The following is a 26,326-nucleotide window of genomic DNA, read 5'->3' on the forward strand; positions in this document are numbered from 1 at the left end:
TAGCCAGAGTAACCCCTGAGTATTACCAGGTGTGGCCCAAAAACCAAAATAAAAAAAAAGAAAGATATAAAAACAAATCTAGTATTTACACTGTGTAGATATTGCAGTTTTAAATTATAGTTCAAAATATAATTACTTGCCAAATTTTATATTTGTTATTTAAATATTTTTGAAATTTCATTCAGTGAAATCTGAATAAAATAGTTATATATCTAATCTTAAAACATTTGAGGATAGTTTATTGCTCATAGATTATCAGTTATACTTCTAAGAAGAAGACATGGATAACATTTTTTTCTATTTATGGTTAAAATTTACTAAATAACTCAAAAATTTTATTACAATTGGTCTAGACAGGTAGTACAACTTGCCTTGCTTGTTAACCTGGGTTTGATCCTTGGTATCCCATATAGTCCCACAAACTTCACCAGGAGTAACCTCTGAGCATCTTCAAGTGTTGCCCAAAAACTGAAAAAAAAAAAAATTAAGACAGTCATTGGATTGTTCACATTCAGTAGCTACTGTTAATTTGCTGTTAGTTAAGAAAATGTGCTTTAGGGGCTGGCGAGGTGATGCTAGAGGCTAGAGGTAAGGTGTCTGCCTTGCAAGTGCTAGCCAAGGAAGGACCTCGATTTGATCCCCAGCGTCCCAGATGGTCCCCCAAAGCCAGGGGCAATTTCTGAGCACTTAGCCAGGAGTAACCCCTGAGCATTAAATGGGTGTGACCTGAGAAAACAGAAAAAAAGAAAAAAGAAAATGTGCTTTAAAAGTATTGCTTTAGGGGCCGGGTAGGTGGCGCTGGAGGTAAGGTGTCTGCCTTGCAAGCGCTAGCCAAGGAAGGACCGTGGTTCAATCCCCCGGCGTCCCATATGGTCCCCCCATGCCAGGGGTGATTTCTGAGCACATAGCCAGGAGTAACCCCTGAGCATCAAACGGGTGTGGCCCAAAAACCAAAAAAAAAAAAAAAAAGTATTGCTTTAATTTTAATTTTTTTTTTTATCACATAACAGGTGATACTCAGGGATTACTCTTAGATCTATACTCAGGGATCACTCCTGATGGGGTGCAGGGCACCATATTAGGAGCTGGGGATTGAACCCAGGCAGCAAGCTCCCTACCCACTATATTATTACACTGATCTACAAAGTGCTTTTCTACAATGTTGATGCCAGAACCTAAGAAATACTCAGTGTGATTAAAATTGAAGTTCTCTGATGCATTCCTTGGTTCCCTGATTCTTCCCTGGAAGAAGAAACCATTCTTTTATAATAAATCTAGAGTGTTATATCTCACTTGTTTAAGGGAATTTATAAGTGAATAAACTTGATTTATTGAATGAATTCCATATTCTTTCATTGTTTTGTTCTATTTTTTTTTGTTTTGTTTTTAGGTCACACCCAGTGGTGCTCAGGGGTTACTCCTGGCAAGCTCAGGGACCATATGGGATCCATTGTGGGTTGGCCATGTGCAAGGCAACTATCTCTCTGGCCATGTAACTTAGTTTTCTTTGAATTAGTAAACAGTATTAATCAATGACAGTCATCTTATTGCTATTATGGTGTGTTTCTCAGAAAGCAAACAAAATAATTACAGGATTTTTCTCTGAGGAAAATTTCTTGTGCCATAGAAGTACTTACAAAATGAGATTAGATCATCATACTTGGTTTCCTAATACAATGTGCCCAATTATGTTTTTCGGTAATAATTTATATCATGGATTAAAATTTTTAGTGAACTTGTGTATCATTTTTTTTTTTTTTTGGTTTTTGGGCCACACCCGGCAGTGCTCAGGGGTTATTCCTGGCTGTGTGCTCAGAAATAGCTCCTGGCAGGCACGGGGGACCATATGGGACACCGGGATTTGAACCAACCACCTTTGGTCCTGGATCGGCTGCTTGCAAGGCCAACGCCACTGTGCTATCTCTCCGGGCCCCCTGTGTATCACTTCTTATAAAACTTTGCACTACAATCAGTTTCATAGTAGATTTTATGAAGATTCTGGAAGAAAAAAACTAACATTTGAAAGACAAAAACTAGTCATCATTTCATGTCCTTTTTATACACTTTATGTTTAGTTGCTTCAATATAGCTAATAAGATGAGATGGATAAAGAGTTGTGTAATGGAATTGATAGACGAGTAAACCATAGGGCCTAAACTCAAAGAGCTACTAGTTTAAGAAGAAAGATAATGTACTCTCCTAGGAACACCTCAAAAATACAGGAAAGCCCTCTGTACTCCTATGTTCATAACAGGACTATTTATAGTAGCCAGGATCTGGAAATAACCCAAGTTCCTGAGAACAGATGATTAGATAAATATTAGTACATCTATACAATGGAATACGATGCAGCTATTAGGAAAAAAGAAGTCATGAAATTTGCTTATACATGGGTGGATATGGAGAATATAATGCTGAGTGAAATGAGTCAGAGGGAGAGGGATAGATATAGAATAATCTTACTCATTTATGGATATATAAAAAAAGATTGTATAGTAATAATATCCAGGACAATAGAGATGAGGTTCTGGAGAACCAGTCCATGGTAGGAAGCTTGCCACAAATAGTGATGAATGCCACTACAATGATAGTTGGAACTGATCACTCTAGAAAATAACTGGGTCCAGAGTGATCGGTAACACTGATACTGATACTCTACCAATAATAGAGATTCAGTGTTATGTACAGTACTTGTTCATTAGCAATATTGCAAGCTACAGTGTCTAAAAGGGAGGGAGGAAGAGAGGGAGGGAGGGGGAGAGAGACAGAGAGAGAGAGGCCAGAGAGATAGCATGGCGGTAAGAGAGAGAGAGAGAGAGAGGCCAGAGAGAGAGCATGGCGGTAAGGCATTTGCCTTTCACGCAGCTGAGCGCTGCCAGGTGTGACCCAAAAACTAAAAAAATAAAATAAAATAAAAAAAGGTAGGCAGGGAAGAGGGTGGGAAGGAAATGGGACATTGATGGTGCTTAATGCTCATGGTTGAAGGGTGGTTTAAGTAACTACAGTGTTTAAAAAAAGGTAATGCAAATACATATTAATTCTAAAAACCAGACAACTGTTGTATTGTTAGTAACACTATTATAATTAATAAAGAGTAATGACAAGTTAAGTCAGCCATTATTAACATTGTGTTGGTTTCATACATTTTTATTGTTTCAAAATATTTTACATTACCATACCTGATACTTAGTAAATCTATAATTTAAGTAAGTGGCTACCAATACCATTTTATTTTATTTATTTATTTTTTTTTGGTTTTTGGGCCACACCCGGTAACGCTCAGGGGTTACTCCTGGCTATGCGCTCAGAAGTTGCTCCTGGCTTGGGGGACCATATGGGACACCGGGGGATCGAACCGCGGTCCGTCCAAGTATAGCGCAGGCAAGGCAGGCACCTTACCTTTAGCGCCACCGCCCGGCCCCCCCAATACCATTTTATAAGTAAAGAAGGAAGCATGGACTAGTTGCAAATTAATTTAGCAGTGAAGTTGGATAGAAGGATATATTAGAGAAATGGGGGACCAAATGATGGGGAGTCATTCAATGTCATCATACAAATATGATTTTCTCCGTGTGTGAAGAGCCATTGAAGTCAAGATAATCAAATTAGGAAATAAGAAAATTAAAATTCAATTGAAATCTTACACATGAAATGAAAATTTACATTATGTTGTTTAACATTTTGTTGTCTATCTTCCTAGGGTCATTTCTGTGATACAGAAACCCCTGGGAATTCAGAAACTACCTTATAGGAAAGGAGCACTACCCCAAAATGAGTGCTGTAAAGCCATTGTCATTTTTCTAATTAAAGACATCACAGCCACTTGGACCAGTTCATATTTGTGAATGAAACCTCAGGATCCAAAACCAGAACCTGGAGAGATGTGGGTCTGGAAGCAACTATTGATGCAGGAAATAATCCACACAGTGAAAGGGGACAAGAATGGGTTCGGGAATTCCAACACTCAAGCTTTCCATTCCTAAGAAGGGAAGCAGCTTAGTGGAGGAAGACTGAAGAATGAATGCAGTACCTTCCTGAAACCTGGGCTTTTTATTAGCAAGGACCAGACCACATCCTAGGGTAGAGATCGAATACTAAATAGGGAGGGATCCAGTAATCCAATCACCAGATCACAACCTAGGGTAGAGAATGAATACTGAATAGGGTAGGACTCAGTAATTCAATACGTATTTTTGCTATCTTTACCAGTAATGGGCCCCTTTCTGCAACAAGAGCCTCGCTACCTCTGGAGGGTGCTAACACCAGTCCTGTGTGGAGGACCACCTGGGCTGAAGGAGAAAGGGCTCCTTGAAAGAAATACCAATACTGCAGATTTCTTTGATTTCACTGCAAGGAAGCCAGGATTACAGATCTGGGAATCCCTGGCATCCTAGGTGGCAACATGCGATTGATGGTTGGCTTTACTGTTCAGGATGGGCTTGCGCCCGTCAGGATTGACATATTTCTAAGGCCTTAGTTCCCTTGAAAGTCACCAATAGGTTCCCACAGTTTACACAAGTGGCTGAGCAGAACCTGGAAAAGGTCCTTTTTACTACTTTGTACTTCCCCTCTTGGCCAAAATACCTACAATATACCCTCTGCCTTCTAGAGGTTGCAGTCTCTGAAACCCAAGATTGCTTTCTGTGCCTGTCTCAACTTGTTTGCTATTCCTGCTAATCTTTCAGATGTCCTGCCCCAGTAAGGAACCCTGCCCAATATTGAGGGAACACCATCGCCTCTTTATATATATATATATATTTTTTTTTTTTAATTTAAACACCTTGATTACATACATGATTGTGTTTGGGTTTCAAACACCAAAGAACACCATCCATCACCAATGCAATGTTCCCATCACCAATGTCACTGCGATCCCATTGTGGGAGGATCCCACAACCAGATAACTTCTGTACCCTGTAGCACTCCCTCTCCCAGTCTGTGGGGCTGGTGTAATTTTTTACTCTCTACAGCTCTGTGCTTCCAGCCTCAGAGAAGTGATGCCTGGTGGCAGTGGTAGCCCATTTCCTCCTCTATGCACCTAATACGATGTCCTGGTCACTGCCACAGACCAGGACAAAAGAGCCATCTTCCTCTCCTAAGCTGATAGCAGCAGGAGTGACCACCTTTGTAGGACTTTTCAGCCCAGGCACTGATCTGCTCAAGACTTTGCCCAGCAGCTGCAGGAGATCATCAATGCTTCCACAGCCTCACTGGTAGCATCCCCAATGACAAATCACCTCCTTGGCTGAGGTGGTCCTGCAAAACAGGTGAGCCCTGGACCTAACTACAGAGAACAAAGGAGGGACATGTGTGTTCTTGAAGGAACAATGTTGCTACTAAGTCATTGAGTCTGGGGTTATAGAAAATAGCATCATCAAATTAATCAATACACAAAATGAGCTTAAAAATCAATTTGCCAATCAGAACCCTTGTCAGTGTTAGGGCATGGAGCACTAGGAGAGAGAGGAAAAGGCAGCAGGAACCAGTATTCCAGTAAGCAGTTTTTCCAACAATCAGGCAGTGACCATCCAGCAGAAGCAGCAGTCTCCTAGCCCTCCCTTAGCACTTCAGAGTCGTCTCACTGCAGTCACTTGAGGAAGTTTGATTCAGTTCATCACTGTCTGCCGCTGTTCTTCCAGCCTCCACTCCCAAGCCGATCTGGGTGAGGTCTTGAACTCACTCGAAATCTGACATTACTGGCACTTCTACACAAGTAGAAGAATGTGTGCCTTGCCAAAAAGAGGGTTAGAGGCTGATCCCTTTCCTATTTGTCAAACTTGATTTTGACAGCTGTGCCACTTAGAACCTGAGACACCACAATATAAACTTCAAGTTGAGGTAAACTGACATACTTTTGTGAACACTGCAACTAAAGTGTATGATCGCTGGGGAGCATCAGAACAAGTATCAAAGCTGATTTGGTTAAGGGATGATGAAGTGGGCTAACAGATAATGTTAAAAGGAATATTTTCCTTCAGTTTGATTTTTTTTTGTGGGTTTTTGATAAAAAAAATTCATTTTTTGGGGGGGCACACTCAGTGGAGCTCAGGAATCACTCCTGGCTAGCAAGGGGGACCATATGGGATGCCACAAATTGAATCCAGGTCTGCTGCATACAAGACAAAAGCCCTAGTTGGTGTTCTATCTCTCTGACCCCAATATAATAATCCTTACAATTAGTGAAACTATTAGTAACTTGACAGAGGCTTGATAAAGGTGACACAGGTATCCAAATAAGAACTTGTGCCTGGGGCCGAAGTGATAGTACAAGGGTTGGGCGTTTGACTTGCATACATACTACCCAGGACCGACAGTGGTTAGAATCCTGGCAATCCATATGGTCCCCCAAGCTAGCCAGGAGCAATTTCTGAGCGCAGAGCCAGGATAATCCCTGAGTGCTACCAGATGTGACTCCCCAACCCCCCCCCACACACAAAAAAAAGAACTTGTATATACCTCATTCCAGAATCAGCAAATTGACAACAAAACTTAAACTAATATACACAAATAACCCTGAACTTTCTTTTTTAACCCTGAATTCTTAATGAATAAAGCTTTTACAACAATGGGTAGAAGAGTACTCAATCAGATTGGAGATACTGTGGCACCCTTGTCAAGAAAAATAGTCTTTGGAGCAATAATCTGCAACCTGTTGATGTCTCAGGTGCAGAACTTTACCATAGGGAGAGATGATTGCTTTAAATACTTGCCATCCCAATCTTATAGTTCTATGCTTATTACTGAAATGAGTGACAAAAAATTTGACCATAAACAGGAGTCTGAGTTACTGGCAGGTCACATCTTGGCGAATTTGTGCATTTTGGTGGATACACTGATCTCAGTCCCCTATTAAAAAAACCAAAGGGAAATCCCCACCCGCCATTAGGAAACAGCTGTATATGTTGTATATAAGGATAATTAAGAGTTCTTTATCAGGTAGAGAGATAGCTCAACAAGTTGGGGTGCATGTTTGATCTCCAGTATCATATGGTTCCCCAAACACCACTGTGACCCCATCCTCCAAGCATTGTTTATGAAATAGTCCCAAGTATTACTGTTTGTGTCCCTACCCATAAAAGGGGGGAATGCTTTCCCCTGGCAGCTAAATAAATCCTGTTCCTGTCAGCCCACATCTGACTGCTTGCAAGCACATACACCTCAACAGAAAGAAAACACTTCACCGATCCCGGAAAGCAGCCAGTAAGTCAGGAGACCTTACTGCCAGCTCTGCTCCCTGCCATACCCAGAGGACACACTCATTTATACCATCTGAAAATGAAGTCCCAGGCTCTTCTTAAAACCACTCCAGTCACCACTCAGATCTTTTTTTTCCTTTCTTTTCTTTTTCTTTTCACCACTCAGATCTTTAAGACCTTATCAGCCTAGTGACTGCTTGACATTGGTGATCTTGGACCCCTGGTCACTACTTTGGCTTTTTCAGACTCAGAACATAGCTTCTATAGACATCAGTGACTGAACATGCCTGATAACTTCCTATGTTTCTTAGATTTTATTTTATTATTTTTTGGGGGTCACACCTGGCAGCACTCAGGGGTTACTCCTGGCTCTACACTCAGAAATCGCTCCTGGCAGGCTCGGGGGACCATATGGGATGCTGGGATTCTAATCACCGTCCTTTTGCATGCAAGGCAAAGGCCTTACCTCCATGCTATCTCTCCAGTCCCGTTCCTTGGATTTTATACACAAGTGCTCTAGGATACTTGCTGTGTCAACTCCTGGTTACTTCTAAGTTCAGTTACTCAATCTCAAGATTGAACCCATCAGGTTCTTGTGTAGAACCAATAATCGGAGAAAGCTGGAGAAATTCACCTACATCAACAGATCAAGACAACAACCTGAAAAGAACTCCTAATATAACAGAGCTAGGCAAGCTACCTGAAGATTTCAAATCAACAGAACTCTTTTTAGGCCATACCCAATAATACGAGGTATTGCTTCTAGTAGTACTTAGAGGACCATACAATGGTAAGGTTTGAACCTAGACCATCCACAAATCATGTATTGCAAAGCATGCATCCCAGGCCCTTTGAACCATCTCCCTAAGAGAGGTTATTTTTATTTTTTGGTTTTTGGGTCATGTCCTGCAGCGCTCAGGGATATTACTGGCTCTGAGTTCAGAAATAACATCTGGCAGGGGACCATATGGAACGCTGATGATGGAACCTGGGCCAGCATTGTGCAAGGCAAATGTCTTACCAGCTGTATTTATCGCTCCGGCCCTTAGGTTATTATTATTTTTTAATTTTATTTAAGTATATCCTTTTGATATGCCTTACCATTACATTTAAGATTTTAGTAATAAGGGCTGGAGGGATAGCACAGTGGTAGGGTGTTTGCCTTGCATGCAGCCGATGCAGTAACTATGGTTCCCCATACTTGAGGGAGTGATTCACCCCAAGCATTGACTAAGAAGTAATCCCTGAGCACTGCCGGTGTGGCCCCCAAACCAAAGCACAAACAAAAATCAACTTAAAAATTGATAGATATGGGGCCGGGAAGGTGGCTCTAGAGGTAAGGTGTCTACCTTGCAAGCGCTAGCGTAGGATGAACTGTGGTTCGATCCCCCGGTGTCCCATATGGTCCCCCCAAGCCAGGAGCGATTTCTGAGTGCTTAGCCAGGAGTATCCCCTGAGCGTCAAAACGGGTGTGGCCCAAAAAACCAAAACAAAAAAAAATTGATATGTAATTCTGGGGCCAGAGAGATAGCACAGCTGTGTTTGCCTTGCAAGCAGCCGCTTCAGGACATGCCTGCAAGGACCTATTTCTGAGCAGATAGCCAGGAGTAATCCTGAGCACCGCTGGGTGTGGCCCAGAAAACAAAACAAAAACAAAACCCCCCCAAAATTGATAGATAATATATAGCAAAGAGGAATTTCAAGCAAGTGCCATTTAAATCAAGTGCTCTGAGAGGGGAACTTCTGCTTAAAGTTCTCTTTCTTGCTGTTCTTTGGTGAATTTCTATTCATGGTTTACTTCTTAGCTTAATTGTTCTTTGCTCTCAAAGGCCTTTAATTATTGCTCTCTAAACTTAGGTATCACTGGGTATACCATTTTCCATGGGACATATTTTAATTCCTGGTTTTATGCTTAAGTAGTCATTGCTTGAAATATATTTCTCGGGCCCAGAGAGATAGCACAGCGGTGTTTGCCTTGAAAGCAGCCGATCCAGGACCAAAGGTGGTTGGTTCGAATCGAATCCCGGTGTCCCATATGGTCCCCCGTGCCTGCCAGGAGCTATTTCTGAGCAGACAGCCAGGAATAACCCCTGAGCACCGCCAGGTGTGGCCCAAAAACCAAAAACCATAAAAAAAAAAAAGAAATATATTTCTCATTGGCTTATGAGCTCCCTAAAGGTAGAGCCATGTTGCTTCATTTATAGTTATAAACCTTTACATCATCATCTAGCCTGGTACATTGTAGGTGCTCCACAGAAGTATACTACCTACTTACTGTTCTTTTTTTCTTTGTTTTGGGGCCATACCAGGCTATGCATAGTGGACATACTTGGTTCTACATTTAGGAATTCCCCTTGGTGGGCTCCAGGGTCATAAGGGATGCAAGGGATTGAACCCAGATTGGCCACATGCAAAGTAAATGCTGTTCTTGCTGTATTATATCTCTGTCCCTCTACTTGCCATATTTGTCATCCACCTGCACTTCAGAGACATTCCTACTCAAAGGGATGGCAAGTCATTCCTGTTTTTATTTAAAAGAGCTTCTGAACCAGGAAAGTGTGTAGTCACTGATCAGTCCAACAAAAACAAGGAAAATTTTTTATCCCATCAATACCCTCTTAGACATCACTACTCCTCATTTTTTATCTCACCCCTAAGTGAGAATGAAAGAAGCACTAGGGCATAAGACAATCACTAGCTGCAAGGTTGAGTTAAGAAATCAAGGCAGGAGAAATACAGATGGCCAAAAGGCACATGAAAAAATGCTCCACATCACTGATCATTAAGGAGATGCAAATCAAAACAACAATGAAGTAACATGTCACACCACAGAGAATGGCACACATCACAGTAAACAAGAACAATCAGTGGTGGCAGGGGTATTGGGAGAAAGGAACTCTCATTCATCGCTGGTGGGAATGCCATCTAGTCTAGCCTTTATGAAAAACAATACGGAAATTCCTCAAACAACTGGAAATTGAGCTCTCATATGACCCAGTTATACCACTCCTAGGGATATACCGTAAGAACACACACACAAATACAAAAATGCCTTCTGCACACCTATATTCATTGCAGCACTATTTACAATAGCCAGAATCTGGAAACAAACCAGATGCTCCACAACAAATGAGTGGCTAAAGAAACTGGTACATCTGCACAATGAGCAGCTGTCAGGAAAAATGAAGTCATGAATTTTTCCTATTTATGGATGAACATGGAAACTATTATGCTGAGTGAAATAAATCAGAAGGAGAGAGATAGACACAATAATCTCACCCTTCTGTGGGATTTAAGAAAAATAAGAGACATTACTATAATAATATTCAGAAACAATAGAGATGAGGACTAGAAGGACTGGCCCCGATATGAAGCTTACCATAAAAATTGGTGAGTGCATTCAGAGAAATAACTACTTTAACAACTATCATGACACTGGTAGTGAGAGAAAAATAGACTGCCTGTCTCGAAGACAGGTGGGGGAAGAGGGAGATGGAGGCCAGTGGTGTGGGAAGGTTGCACTGGTGAATGGGGATGTTATTTTTTTTTAATAACTGAAACCCAACTACAAATATGTTTGTAATCATGGTGCTTAAATATATTATAAAGGAAAAAAAGAGAAGGGGGCCAGAGAGATAGCACAGTGGTAGGGTGTTTGCCTTGCATGCAGCCGATCCAGGATGGATGGTGGTTGATGGTGGTGGTTTGAATCTCAGCTTCCCATATGGTCCCCCGAGCCTACCAGGAGCGATTTCTGAGCGTAGAGCCAGGAATAACCCCTGAGCGCTGCCGGGTGTGGCCCTCCCTCAATAAAGCCAAAAAACAAACAAAAAAAAAAAAGAAGAAAAAAGAAAAAGGAAATGCAGACTTGTGCCACTAGAGCGCAAGTCAAAATGAGAAACCACAAACCTAAAGTAGAAAAAATATAACACGGAGTGTAAAACAAACCAGGAACGAAGACCTTTTATTTCCCAAGACGTTCAGGAAAGACCCGCCTCCCAAAAACGGGACTGCCGCCCGAGGGCTCAGCATTGCAGAGCCACGGAGAACGTCCCCAAAAGATCTCCCTTTCCGGGACTCCCGGTCTCCAGCACTCGAGTCTCTTCCGTTCTCCAGAGCGGCTTCCGGCCCGGCAGCAGGAAGTGGCTCTCTGACGCCATCACGCCGCGCCTCAGGGTTACACGCCCCGCGACTCGGCGCTTTGCTTTGACGTCATCACAGCGCGCCGTTCCGCGCCTTCGTGTTCAGTTTGGTCTTTCGCGCGCGCCGATTTTCATTCCCTCGGAGAGGACAGAAAGATTCAGCTCCGCGTCGCTGCTGCCACCTGTCATGTTCCCTGCCGTCTCTTCCCCACGGACCCCGGTGCCCGGCTCCCGACGGGGCCCGCTGGGAGGCGTCGGGCCTGGCTCCACACCTAGGACGGCGACCCGGAAGGGTCTCCCCCTGGGGTCTTCCATTAGCTCTCCGGTGGTCTTCTCCCCGGTGGGCCGGCGAAGCTCTCTGAGCTCCCGGTAAGTGCCCAGGCCGAGTTCGCTTGCAGCCACCGACAGTCTTGACGGGCCGTGCAATTCTCCTCAACTGCAATAGTGGGAATCTAGATCTGACCCTCCCTGCGAGTTATTTCAGTCTCCTTTTGATTCATTGGCTTTAGGCTTAACCCGGATTCACCTTTGTGTAGAGAGGAGCAAACTGGATTTGAAACACTGGTTACTTCATAGTACAGCCCACCGGGTTTTGGTTCCTGGCACCCTGTATGGCCCCTTGAGACACCCCAGGAGTGAAATCTCAGCAAATCCTGAGCATAGTGGGATGTGGCCCCAAGCCCCCTGACTCTCAAACTTACAAAACTTCGCAATACTTTATTTTATCTTTATTTAAACAGCTTGCTTACAAATATGATTGTAGTTGGGTTTCAGACATACTTCTCAATACTTTAAAGTTGATAGGATTTTTTTTTTTTAAAGAACTCAGAGTATTATTGACTTCCTGGAGATGGAGCCTGGGTTAGCTACATGCAAGGCAAGTACTTGCTTGCTACACTATCGCTCTAACCCCTATTTTTTTTTTTTTAATGAAAAATACTTCTGTGTGGTGGAGCAGTAGCTAAGCACTACGGCATTTACCTTGCACGAGGCTGACTCGCGATGGACCCAGATTCGATCCCTGACGTCCCATATGGTCCCCCAAGCCTTCCAGGAGTTAACTTCTGAGTGCAGAGCCAGGTCCCCTGAGTGCCGCCAGGTATTGCCCAAACAAAACAAACAAAAGCCAAAACATCTAATTATATAGCATACATTAGCCAGAGGTCTTCCCACCCACCATTAAACCTCATCTTCATTTTTACCTTTTTTTTTTGGTTTTTGGGTCAGACCCCGCAGTGCTCAGGGGCTACTCCTGGCTCTATGCTCAGAAATCGCTCCTGGCAGGCTCGGGGAATCATATGGGATGCTGGGATTCGAACCAATGTCCTTCTGCATGAAAGGCAAACGCCTTACCTCCGTGCTATCTCTCTGGTTCCTCCCCCCTTTTTTGGAGGGGCACACCTGTTTGACGCTCAGGGGTTACTCCTGGCTATGCGCTCAAGAAATCGCTCCTGGTTTGGGTGGACCATATGGGACCCTGGGCATCAAATCGTGGTCTGTCCTATGCTAGCGCTTGCAAGGTAGACACCTTACCTCTAGCGCCACCTTCCCGGTCCCGTCCGGCCCCCCTTGTTACATATTTTTTTGTTGTGAAAGTATACACATGAAAATTGTGATCATTAGAATTTTAAGTTAAGATGAAGTAATACGGTTTCTTTTCTTTAGGGGAACACCTACACGACTGTTCCCATACCACTCTGTTACAGAGTCTATAAACTATGATGTGAAAACATTTGGATCTTCTATCCCTGTGAAAGTCATGGAAGCCCTAGCATTGTCTGATGGTGAGTGTTATTTTCCATTGGCCTCTGTTAGTGATTCAAATGAAGCCTAGTCTGTCATAGAGACTTAAAATTGTGGTTTCTTTCGTGCATCTTCACCTAAATGGGAAAAATCAATGACCTATTTGGGCTCACTGTAATTGAGAAATATAATAACTTTTTTTTTTTTTTTTGGCTTTTTGGGGTCACACCTGGCGGTGCTCAGGGATTACTCCTGGCTGGCTGCTCAGAAATAGCTCCTGGCAGGCACAGGGGACCATATGGGACACCGGGATTCAAACCAACCACCTTTGGTCCTGGATCGGCTGCTTGGAAGGCAAACGCCGCTGTGCTATCTCTCGGGGCCTAGAAATATAATAACTTTGATAAACAGTGGTTTCAGTTTGGGGCGGGGGAGGTCTAAACCATCAGTGCTAAGGACATAATCCTGACTCTGAGCTAAGGGATCACTACTGGTGTTTCTCAGGGATCATATGGAGTTCTAAGCCAAACCCAGTTTGGCTATACACAAGTCAAGTGAACTACTTATTGTAATATCTCTCCAATCTTTATGCAAATTTTAGTTTTGTTTTACAGGCTGAATATGTGGAACTTACTTTTTTTTTCTGTTTGTTTTGGTTTTGGGTCATACCCCACGGCGCTCAGAGGTTACTCCTGGCTCTGCTCAGAAATTAAGATGGTCGTTAGTCACAGATGTGGGGTAACATGTATAGATATGTGACAGTAGAAAGCTATAAAACTGAAACTTTCATAGTGTTGTACACCAGTATTTACTCAATTATAATAAAAGATACTTGGAAGAGTCAAAAAAGAAAAAGAAATCACTCCTGGCAGGCTCCAGGGACCATATGGGATGCCGGGGATTGAACCCAGGTTCATCTGGGTCAACTGCATGCAAGGCAAACTCCCTACCGCTGTGCCATCTCTCTAGCCCTATGAAACTTTGAGAAAAGAAAAGCAACAACAAATGATGAGTGCCTTACATCATGGAGTTTAATAATGTGGTCATTTTAATATTGAGGTGGGGCCAGTGGTGTAGCACAGAAGGTAGCCTTACACACAGCTGACAGGAGTCAGTTCCAAACATCTAGTAAGATCCACTGAGCCCCGTAAGAGTAATTCCTGAGCTCAATAACCACTGAGCATTGCCAAGTGGGGTCCAAAAACAAAAAAGATACAATAAAATAACATGTGCCCCAGAGACATAGTTTAGTTCAGAGGTGGTGAATATTCGGCTCTTGAACCGCATGTGGCTCCCGGCCAAAATGAATGCGGCTCTTTGCCTCTTATCATTATTTTGTATACTGTGGCTCTTTGCCAAGTTTGGATTTTTTTATACTGCTTCAGAGGAGTTACCTCTGAGGAGAGATGGATTTTTACCCTCACTCAGAGCGGCAAAATGCAATATGTGTTTAATATATTATTGTTAAAATTATATGCTTTTGTGTGAGTGTTTGTTTTGGCAGGTCACTGTGTGGTGTGGCTCTCTGACTCTCACAGTTTAAAATTTTGGATCTTTGTGTCAAACTTGTTCACCACCCCTGGTCTAATTTATAGGACTTTGCATATGGCCAATCTGGGTTGGATCCTTAGAAGTACACATGGTCCCCTAAATCTCCTATGTTATTCCTCCCCAAAAAGCATAATAATTAACTTTTTCTTAAACATTCTCTGTGTCTCATATTCTTTTGTAGACCCTGAAAAACTTTCCTATAAAGCAATAATGAATATTTTACATATTTCTCTATTTTTTGCTGTATGAAAACTATATTTCTTTTAATATAAAACTGTTGTCACTGTCACAAAATAGAATAAGTTTCTGATTATTTACAATGGTGGGCAAGGGGGCAGGAGCAAGAGGTAGATGAGTGTGGAATTTGTATTGGAGAAAATGCCCATACCATCAGCCTTCCCCTCCTTGCCCACTCTGTTCCACAGAACAGCTTGGGTCTGCCACTTTCCCATGAAATGTTAAGTACAAATATATGTGCAAATGCCTCCTAGAACTTGAGAAAAAGAAAAAAACGTATTTTTAAAAAAACAGTCAAAAAGTTTTCATTTCATTTTTCTCTCTATTTTTTTTTTTCGGGCCACAGCCGTTTGATGCCCAGGGGTTACTCCTGGCTAAGTGCTCAGAAATTGCTCCTGGCTTGGGGGGACCATATGGGACGCCAGGGGATCGAACCGTGGTCCTTCCTTGGCTAGCGCTTCCAAGGCAGACACCTTATCTCTAGTGCTACCTCACCAGCCCTGATTTTTCTCTATATTTTTATATATCTTTTCTATATCTCCATAGAGAGAGATATATATTTTATGTGTAGTGTTGTTAAATCCCCTTTCCCAAAGATCTGTTTTTCTTATTCATTTGCATTAGTGTCAACAAGTATTTATAGATGCATATTACTTTAGGATTGAAATAAATAATTTTTTTGTTTGCTTGTTTGTTTTTGGACCATACTTGACAGTGCTCAAAGCTTATTCCTTGTTCTGTGCTCAGCAATCAATCTCTGCAGGCTTGGGGACAACCATATGTGGTGCCAGGTCAATTGTATGAAAGGCAGGCACTCTACCTGTTGTACTATCTTTCTGACCCCAGAGAAATTAGATTTTATTAATTTTATTATTAAATGAAATAAATTAAGTTGTGAAATTTAAATAAACCAAAGAGCAAGAGAAAAATCATGGGAATGGCTCCTATGGGGATAAATTACTAAAACACCTCTTTCAGCCATCTCTTTTGTATACTGACTTTATAAGAAAGTTCTTTCAACCGGCACGGTATGAAGCTTACCACAAAGAGTCGTGAGTACAGTAAGGGAAATAACTACACTAACAGCTATTATGATAATGGTAGTGAGTGAGAGAAGTAGTATGCTTGTCTTGAAAATAGGCAGGGGGTCGGGGAGGAAGGAGATAAGAGACTCTGGTGGTGGGAAGGTTGCACTGATGAAGAGGGGGTGTTCTGTTTTTATAACTGAAACCCAGCTACAAACATGTTTGTAATCATGATGCTTAAAGTTTTTGTTTGTTTTGGTTTTTGCTTTTTGGGCCACAGCTGGTGACACTCGGGTTACTCCTGGCTATGCACTCAAAAATCGCTCCTGGCTTAGGGGACCATTTGGGACGCTGGGGGATAGAACCGCTATCTGTCCTATGTTAGCATGTGCAAGGCAAACACCTTACCACTTGCACCACCACTCCGGCCCCTTAAATAAATACATTATAAAAAAATAAGAAAGTCCTTTCTTTATTGCATGTATAATCTCAAAGGCACTGGATAGTTTTTGCAACTGCACTCAGTATTTGGATAATATTGGAGACATATCAAGGCAAAGGGCATGGAATAAGGACTAGAAAGGGAGGGAGGGAGGGAGGGAGAGAGAGAGAGAGTTAGAGAATGTGTTGTATAGTTCACTAAAGACAACTTTCATCCTTTTTTTTATGTGAGATACTGTTAGCATTAGGTGTTTTTTTTTTCTTTTTGTTTATTTTTGGCTTTTGTGCCACATCCTAGCAGGGATCTCTATGGGGTTCCAGGGATCGAACGAGGGTTGGCTTCATGCAAGGCCAGCGCCCTGCACACTGTATTATCTCTCTGGCCCCATGGGGAGGGAGAGAGAGAATGTGTAATATATATGTATATATATATATATATATTTAATTGAAAACTTTTATTTTTAAAAAATGACTTTTCTGTCTTTTTTAAATTACTTTATTTTTATTTTTATTTTGTTGGTTTTTGGGCCACACACAGTGATGCTCAGGGGTTATTCCTGGCTATGTGCCCAGAAATTGCTCCTGGCATACTGGGTGGACCATATGAGATGCTGGGGATCAAATCAAGATCCATCCTAGGTCATTTGTGTGCAAGGCAAACACCCTACTGCTGCACCATTGCTCCAGCCTCCCTTTATAATTACTTTATTTAAGCAGTGTGGTTACAGAATTGTTTATGATTGAGTTTCAGTCATAGAAATTAAACCATCCTTCAGTATACATTTACCTCCGCCAATGTCCAGTTCTCCCCACCCCTGCTCCTTTCTTTCTCTTCCCTTTTTGACACTATAGTTTGCACGATTGTTAATGAAAGGGTACCATGCATATTACTTTTTCCCTTTTCAGCATTCAGTTCTTGACTAAAATGATCAGTTCCAACTATCATTTTCATCATGGACTTTTCTCTGCCTTAACTGCACTCATCATTGTTCATGGCAAACTTCTTACCATGGACTGGTTCTCCTGGCCCTTATATTCTTTTGTCTCTGGATATTATTACTATACTATCTTTTTTTTTTTTTTTTTTGGTGGGGTCATACTCCTGGTTCAGGAGGTTACTCATGACTGCACTCAGGGTCATTCCTTGCGATGCTCAGGTGTCTATATGGGATGCCATTGAGATTGAACCCTGGTCAACCACATGCAAGGCAAATGTCCTACCCAGCAATGCTATCACTCTGAGTGAGATTATTCAATGTCTATAACTCTCCCTCTGACTCATTTCACTCAGCAGAATACTCTCCATATCCATTCATGAACTTAAAATTTCATGACTTTGGGGCCGGAGCAGTTGCTTAAGCCATAGGGTGTCTGCCTTGCATACGCTAACCTAGGACAGACCCATATAGTCCCTCAAGCCAGGAGTGATTTCTGAGTGCATAGCCAGAGTAACTCCTGCTTGTCACTTGTTGTGCCCAGAAGAACAAAAAAATTTTTTTATGACTTTATTTTTCCTAACAGTTACATAGTTTTCTGTTGTGTAGATGAGATGGTGCCACTCATCTGTTCTCTGACACTTGGGTTGTTTCAGATTCTGGTTATTGTAAATAGTGCTGCAACAAACATATAGGCTTTTTCATAACTACAATTTAATGTTTTTTACCATTTAGAAAGAAATGGGGCGAGCGGTAACACAGCAGGTAGGGGCATTTGCCTTGCACACACTGACTGAGTTTTGATTCCCAGCATCCTTTATGGGTCCCCCAAGCCTGCCAGGAGCAATTTCTTTTTTTCTTTCTTCTTTTCTTTGGTTTCTTCGGGCCATATCCGTAATGCTCATGAGTGACTCCTGGCAATGTGCTTAAAGCTGCTCCTAGACTTGGGAGACCCCATGTGGGATGCCAGGGAAGGAACCGAAGTCCGTCCTGGGTCAGCTGTGTGCAAGGCAAATGTCCTACTACTGTGCTATCTGGCCTCTGGGAGCAATTTCTGAGTCCAGAGCCAGTGTAAACCCCTGAGCACCGCTGGGGTGTGGCCCAAAAACCAAAAAAGAAAATGAAAAAGGATAGAAAGAAATGAAGAGTACAAAATGTCACGTGGTATTTCATATAACGATATTAAGGAACTCTGTGAACTTTAAATTTTGTGTGAATATATTATGATGTAATTTGTATTTCATATTATGAATAGACAGTTAAGAATATTATTATTTTTGTTTGTTCTGTTTTTGGGGGCCACACCCTATGGTGGTGCTTGGATTACACCTGTTTTGCACTCCAGAAATCACTTCTGGCTGGCTCAACGAGACCACATGGGATGCTAGGGAGTTGATCTCAGGTTGGCCATGTGCAAGGCAAGATGCCCTATCTGCTATGCTATCACTGTGGCCCCCCTATTATTTGGTTCTTGGGCTTCATCCTGAAGTGTTTCATGCTTATTCCTGTGCTCAGGGGATCACTCCTGATGGGGGCTCAGGGGACCTTTTGGAGTACTGGGGATAGAACTCAGGTCAGCAAGTACCCTATCTACTGTACTATATTTGACCCTCAGATAAATACAAAAAGTATTTAAAAGGGTGTTTGCCTTGCACTCAGGCCAATCCAGGGACAGACATGTGGTTTGAATCTCGGCACCAACCACCAATTTGGTCCCCTGCCAGGAGTGATTTCTGAGTGCAGAGCCAGGAGTAACTCCTGAGTAGTGCGACCGGGTGTAGCAAAACAAAGCAAAACAAAACAAAAATTAAATTAAAGTACTCGTCCTGGACTGAAGGACAGTTCAGTGGTTTGATCACAATGTTTTACATGTAGGATTTCAGGGTTGATTCTTGCATTGCCTCTTCCCCCTGATGTCAGCCAGGACTGACTGCCAAAGCACTGAGCCATCAGTGACAATGCCAAAAACAGAACAAAGAAACAAAAAAGTAAAATAGTTCAACATGCAATCGGCTGCTACTTAAGTGGGTCTGGAGAGTATCATGCTCCTATGTAGGATATAAAGTAACATAATAAGGGAGGAATAACAAATGCCTAAAGGAAATAGCAGTGAAGAACATGAGAACTGGTCTTCAATAGGAAGCTTGCCAATGGTGGGCTAAAGGCACAGGCCAGGGAAGAGAACACTAAGACAGCAGTGTGTGTTTTCTGTGGAGGGAGGTGCTGCCTACGATAGAGGCAGGCTGAGGTGTGAGAGGGAAAGTAGGCTTTGGTGGAGGGAAGTGGACACTGGTAAAGGGACTGGTGTTGGAAATTATACTTCCTAAACTTAATCACGAATAACTTCGTGCATCATAGTTCATGTTGATTCTGTAATAGCTTTTAGAATAAGAAAAAGGGAAATGGTCAGAAGCAGAATGCTCTCATACTTAGGCTGTAAAGGGAAAAAAATAGTAAAGGATTAATAGGCTCAAAGGCTACAGAAACTGAAACTCGTAGGAAGTTTGCTACATAGGGTGATTGGGACATTGGACAATGGTGGAAAAAGTAGACATGCTTGAGGAGTGTTGTTAGAATGTTTTATTGGAATCCCTGCTGATTCGAGGAAGGCACGTCCTCTTCCACCGAGCGCGGCAGCTTTAGGAGGGACACGCATGGAGCGGTGAGGGAGGAAAGGGGACACCCGCCTAGCCAGCCAGATCAGCCGAATCAATCCTGGTGATCAATGGGGTGACAGATGTCGCATGCCAGATTGCCCTCACATCCTGGAATCCCTACTAATAACAGTTTTGTAAACCATGATGCCTAAAATTAAAGAATAAAAATACCAAAAAAATATCAAAAAAAATACAGAAAATATACAAAAAAATTAAACAATAAAAATACTTCATTCTTGAAGTAGGAACATTTTCTTATTAACTTTTACTTGTACATTTGCTTACATTTTGTTTCTATGTTTGTTATTTTTACTTAATTTTGGAATCATTCTTGGCTGTGCTCAGAGCACTACCAATGAGATCAAACCAGGAACTTAAAGTTAAAAAAGAATGTACGTTAGCCCTTTGAGCTGTGCTGTCCTTGTACCTATTAGCTTTAGTTTTAGTTAATTTGACTTTTTACTTGTTTAGTTTTTTTTGTGCCACACCTGGTGGCACTCAGGGATTACTTCTAGGTCTGCACTCTGAAATCACTCCTGATAGGTTTGGGGGACTATATGGGGTGCTAGGGATTGAATCCAGTTTGGCTGCATGCAAGGCAACCTGCTGTACTATCATTCTGGCCCCTAATTTGACTTTTAATATCTCCATTTAATGAAGTTAATTATTATTTCCTTACTGGAAGAGCCCTTATTGGAAAAATCATGTTTTTTTTTTAAGGAATATTATTTTTGTGTTTTTTTTTTTTGTTTTGTTTTTTTTGGGGGGTCACACCCGGCAGTGTTCAGGGGTTACTCCTGGCTCCACACTCAAAAATCACTCCTGGCAGGCACGGGGGACCATATGGGATGCCAGGATTTGAACCAGTAACCTTATGCATGAAAGGCAAACGCCTTACCTCCATTCTATCTCGCTGGCTCCAGGAATATGATTTTTTGAGATGCTTATGTTAAATGAAAAAGTGTATATTGCTTTTATCAAAATTTAACTAAGGATGTTGCTAAATATCACAGAAACCATTTAATCACAGCAGCAGATAAGAAAACTTATGCCTAAGACACACTGTTTTCTTTAGATATATTTCTAAAAAGTAGTTGTTAAAATTAAATCTTCTGGCTAGAGCGATACACAGTGGTAGGTGGCGCGTTAGCTTGTACATGGCCAACCTGGGACAGACCGGGTTCGATTTCTGGCAATCCCATATAGTCCCCCAAACCTGCCAAGAGCGATTTCTGAGTGCAGAACCAGGAATAACTCCTGAGCGCAGCCAGGTGTGGCCTCCAAACAAAACAAACAAATTAATCTTCTTTTTTTTTTTTTTTTTTTTTTTTTTTTTTTTTTTTTTTTTTTTTGGTTTTTGGGCCACACCCGTTGACGCTCAGGGGTTACTCCTGGCTATGCGCTCAGAAGTTGCTCCTGGCTTGGGGGACCATATGGGACACCGGGGGATCGAACCGCGGTCCGTCCAAGGCTAGCGCAGGCAAGGCAGGCACCTTACCTCTTGCGCCACCGCCCGGCCCCACAAATTAATCTTCTAATTGGAATATTGGAAACGAATTATTTAAGATGTTTTATGGATTCACTTTTTTGGTAAAGAATGTGCCAGTCAATATTTTATTGAAGATTTGGTGTATTTTTTGGGGGGTGTCATATCCAGTTATGGCCCAAGATTATTCCTGTCTCTTACTCCTATACTCAGGTGACCATATGCAGTGCCAAGGATCAATCAGGGTCAATCACATGCAAGGCAAGCAAGCACCTTACACTTGTACTATCTCCCTGGCACCAAAACTTCCTTCTTTTTTTGTTTTGTTTTTGAGCCACATCTAGAGGTGTTCAGGACTTACATCCTGACTCTGAACTCAGGGATCATTCCTGGTGGTACTCAGGGCCTATATGTTGTATTAGGGATTGAACATAGGTCAGTTGCATGCAAAAGCAAGTGCCCTATCTGCTCTCCTATCTGATCTCAAAGAAGATATGAAGCTTTTATTGTTCATACTTTAAAATATTTATATATTTTGTTTTTTCTTTAGTTGATGATCAACTGAGTGTTCACATAGATGAAGGTGGATGGGCTTGTCTGGTCTACAGAGAGAAACTTATTATTTGGAAGATTGCTTTGTCACCTGTTACTAAGGTAATAACTCTTTAGAGAGCTAGAAGCTAATAGTGAAGAGGTTTGTCATTTGCCTCTTAATTTTAATTAAAAAATTTCAATTGTTGGAAGACAGTAAATTGAGGCAGCATTATGTATTGGTATGTTTGCATATTTTAGTGATAAATGTCATGCTCATCAGCCTACCCAGTGAAGTCCAAGACAAAATGCTATCCACATAAATTATTGATTAAAATTTATTCTAAAATTTCAGACAATTAGTTTGACTTATAATCGGATGATTTTAATTGTCAAATCACTAATCAACATAATAGGAAGGAACCAATCAAAACTATAATCAATACAATTCCATAGGAAGCCTGTGTTTTCTTTACTCTTAGTTAATAGAATTGTTTTTAGTTTCAGAAGATATTGTACTCATTGATATGTAGGGTCTGTTCTTATTTTTAAGCTTTCTTTTTTTGGTTTTTGGGTCACACCCGGCAGCGTTTTAGAGATTACTCCTGGCTCTGTGCTCAGAAATCGCTCCTGGCAGGCTTGGGGGACCATATGGGATGCCGGGGTTTGAACCACCGTCCTTCTGCATGCAAGGCAAACACCCTACCTCAGTGCTATCTCTTTGGCCCCACTAAGTTTTCATTTTCTATATTAAGGTGTTTTGTTTCATGTTAGTGAAAATCATATTGAAAATGTCAAAATGATACAAGAAGTAATATCTGTTGAGCCAAAATATGGGTCTCAAGTGATTATTGTGTGTACTTTGCATATGGGAGTGTTGGGTTTGTTCTCCCACATCACATGACCCTGAACATTATTGGGTATAGCCCTCACACCAGTAAGAATAAAAGAATAGGGGTTAAAGCAGTGGGTAGGACATTTGCCTTGCATGCTGCCAGTCTAGCTTTGATCTTTGGCTTCTCAAATTGTCTCCTGGGCCTGCCAGGATAATTTCTGAGTGCAGAGCCAGGAGTAATCCCCAAGCACCGCTGGGTGTAGCCCAAAAACCAAAAAAGAAAAAAGAAGAATGAAAGAATTTTTGTAGAGTTTATCTAGAATTGAGTTAAAAGTAAAAAGTAAAGAGAAAAGAAACTTACAAGGTAATGTGTCAGTAGTGTGATGTTTTTATTTGGATTTGTTTTGTAGTTATCTGTTTGCAAAGAACTTCAGCTGCCCTCTAGTGATTTCCCCTGCAGTGCTGATTTGGTGGCTCTTTCTTACTCTGCTACCTCAGGTGAAGTACATTCTACTCAGGTAAATGCTTGCTGAAATGATTTTTTTTAACAAGGGAATTCTCAAGCCATATTCTAAAATAGAACTACAATGCTGCAGGAGTTAAAAAACTTATTGCAAAGCAATGGACACATTGGTCATCAAACAGAATAGAAAGTAGAGAGATAAGTATTTCACAGTTTTGTAGGAAATGGTTCAAAAAAAGAAAAACTGAAATTCTATTTCATTAAATTTAAAAGCAGGGCTCTGCCAAGGACACATTGAAATGAAGAGTGAGCCAGAAACTCAGGGAATACATTTGTAAGCTGTATATTGCAAATCCTTATTTAGTGCTCTGAGAGGAATTTTTGAAACTGTGCTGTTAAATGAAACAAGAGGTCCTTAGTTACCTTTTTCAAAATAAACCAATGTCTTCTCCTTTATCAACATTATAATGAAAACTGTTGAATGAAACGTTATTTGAATGGATGCTGGAAACAACAGGAAGACCTGTATACATAAAAGCACTCTCAAAACTTAAAATAGATCCAGAGAGATAGCTATGTTAAGCACGTGCTTTGCATGTGATCCCAAGCAACTCAAGTCCCAAACACTTGGTGTGTGCCCCAGAACAAAACAAAAAGGATCATACTTCTGTAGATTTTATTTGTTTGACATTCTCAGAGACAAAATTATGTAGATGGATACGGCTCAGCAAAGATTAGAATAAGGGTTTGATAAGAAAGAATGAGCATTAGGGAGTTAATGGGACTGATGGAACTGTTTTATATCTTTATTGTGGTAATTACATGAACCTATGCATCTTGTAAAATAGAACTAAGAAAAATAGAACTATGATTAAGATGTCAATTTTACACACAATAAAAAAAAGTAAAATGCATTTTATTTCTAAGGTAAATAATTTCTAAGGTAAATAATTTTATTTCTAAGGTAAATAATTCTGATTTCTGTAATCAATACAGTTTTGCGGTCTGTCTTTTATTGTGATTAGTGAATGATAAGTTCTTTCTTCAAGGCTGTTGCTGTCATGGTCGCCACTAGAGAAGGAACCATTCGCTATTGGCCAAGTCTTGGTGGTGAAGACATCTACACAGAGATCTCTATAGATATGGGCAGTGATAAAACTTGCAGTTTCCTAACAGCAGTACAGGTATACAATAATATTATTTTGTATTTATTGGGAAGCTTTAAATTTGGCTTGATAATAATAGTAATATTTGAATAATAAAAACTGCAGGGTTAGGGCCAGAGTGATAGCTCAGCATTAGGTTGTTTGCCTTGCATATGGCCGATCCAGGATGGACCTGGGTTCGATCCTCAGCATCCCATATGGTCCCTTGAGCCTGCCAGGAGCGATTTCTGAGCAAAAAGCCAGGAGTAAACTCTGAGGAGCGCTGCTGGGTATGGCCCAAAACAAAACAAACAAACAAACAAATGAAAAAACCTCCAAACTGCAGGGTTTGCAGGCCAGGGGTGGGATGAGATAGGATGAGGAATTTAAAAGATACAGTACATTTCACACGAAGTTCATTGCATGCCATTTTCAGTAGCCAAGATCTGGAAGCAGTTCAAGTACCTGACAACAAATAATGTTGAAACTGTGGTATATAAACACAACACAGTTCTTAAACTGTTAGCAAAAGATGAAATCTTGAAGACAAAAGATGATCTCATACGCAGTCTACAAAGAAACAAAGTAAGGGAACAGATAATGTCCCATATGAAAATAAACACTCATGGAACCGGAGAGATAGCATGGAAGGAAGGCATTTGCCTTTCATGCAGAAGGTTGGTGGTTCAAATCCTGGCATCCCATATGGTCCCCTGAGCCTGCCAGGAGCGATTTCTGAGCATAAAACCAAGAGTAACTCCTGAGCGCTGCCGGGTATAACCCCCCCCCCCCCCAAAAAAAAAAAAAAAAAAAACAAAAAAAAAAAAAAAAAGAAAATAAACACTTAGATTCTGAGCACAGAACTGAGGTTGCCAAGGGAGGGAGAGTAAACTGGGGTGGAAGGATCTAATAGACTGTGGTGGAGAGTTAATGCTTTGGTAGTAGACATGTGTGGTACAGTTAACTTTATGCCCCAAACATTCAAACACTGTCTGGTAACTTTGTAAATTTAAAAAAGGAGAAAGAACATCTTAGATTTGGACACAGGGCACTCATCTCATGGGACTCTGAAATATTAATATTGGGTAGTTAGTTGCCAGTGGTATATGTTTTCAAGAAAATTTTTTCTGTTTGCAAACTCCATTTAAATAGTTTGTAATTTGATATATTCAGGCATTTAAAAGTAGGCCGGAGTGATAGCACAGCAGTAGGGTCTTTGCCTTGCACCCTGCCAACATATGACTAACCTGGGTTCAATCTCCAGCATCCCAGATAGTCTCTCAGCCTGCCAGGAGTGATTTCTGAGTACAGAGCAAGGATTAACCCCTTTCCGTCACTGGGTGTGACCCTCCCAAAAAAAGTGGTTCTCTTTCATAACCTCAAGCCTCTAATAAATCTTAATGAAAACATTGTAAAAGGAAGAATAAGAATAAATACATGCAAACATGCTTGTAATCATGGTGCTTAAATAAAGATTAAAAAAAGAATAAGGGGCCGGAGAGATAGCATGGAGGTAAAGCCTTTGCCTTGCATGCAAAAGGTGGATGGTTCGAATCCTGGTGTCCCATGTGGTCCCCTGAGCCATGCCAGGAGCGATTTCTGAGCATAGAGCCAGGAGTAACCCCAGATTGCTGCCGGTGTGTGACCAAAAAAACAAAAAAAAAAAAAAGAATACATGGCAGTAATATTTTAGAAAGCAGTAGTTACGACATTCATATTTCTATGAAAATATAATTTGACATGTATACATATGTATATATGTAGTTTAAATAAACCATACCTTGTACATACATAATAGAGTGTGCACTCATGTTAATTTAGGGGTAGAAATGAAAATAATTATGACCTAACAGAGTTCTCTTGGATTCTATGTAGAACATAAAGAGTCCTTAATTTGCAACTGTTGGTTAAAAAGAGCTAAGAGGGTCCGGAGAGATAG

At 41.3% G+C, this 26,326-nt stretch overlaps 1 protein-coding gene across 1 annotated transcript in view; it reads left to right on the forward strand.

The window, feature by feature from the left end:
* The first annotated feature begins 11,450 nt into the window (after positions 1 to 11,450).
* The window catches only part of NUP133 (nucleoporin 133), a 77,537-nt gene continuing 62,661 nt past the window's right edge, over positions 11,451 to 26,326 (forward strand). The window contains exons 1-5 of the mRNA XM_049776416.1: positions 11,451 to 11,707; positions 13,004 to 13,122; positions 21,964 to 22,067; positions 23,190 to 23,297; positions 24,292 to 24,426. Coding sequence (XP_049632373.1) covers positions 11,526 to 11,707; positions 13,004 to 13,122; positions 21,964 to 22,067; positions 23,190 to 23,297; positions 24,292 to 24,426 — 648 coding nt within the window. The 5' untranslated portion in view covers positions 11,451 to 11,525. The remainder of the gene's footprint in view (positions 11,708 to 13,003; positions 13,123 to 21,963; positions 22,068 to 23,189; positions 23,298 to 24,291; positions 24,427 to 26,326) is intronic.

Source organism: Suncus etruscus, chromosome 7, assembly GCF_024139225.1.
Source record: "Suncus etruscus isolate mSunEtr1 chromosome 7, mSunEtr1.pri.cur, whole genome shotgun sequence".
Taxonomy (NCBI): domain Eukaryota; kingdom Metazoa; phylum Chordata; class Mammalia; order Eulipotyphla; family Soricidae; genus Suncus; species Suncus etruscus.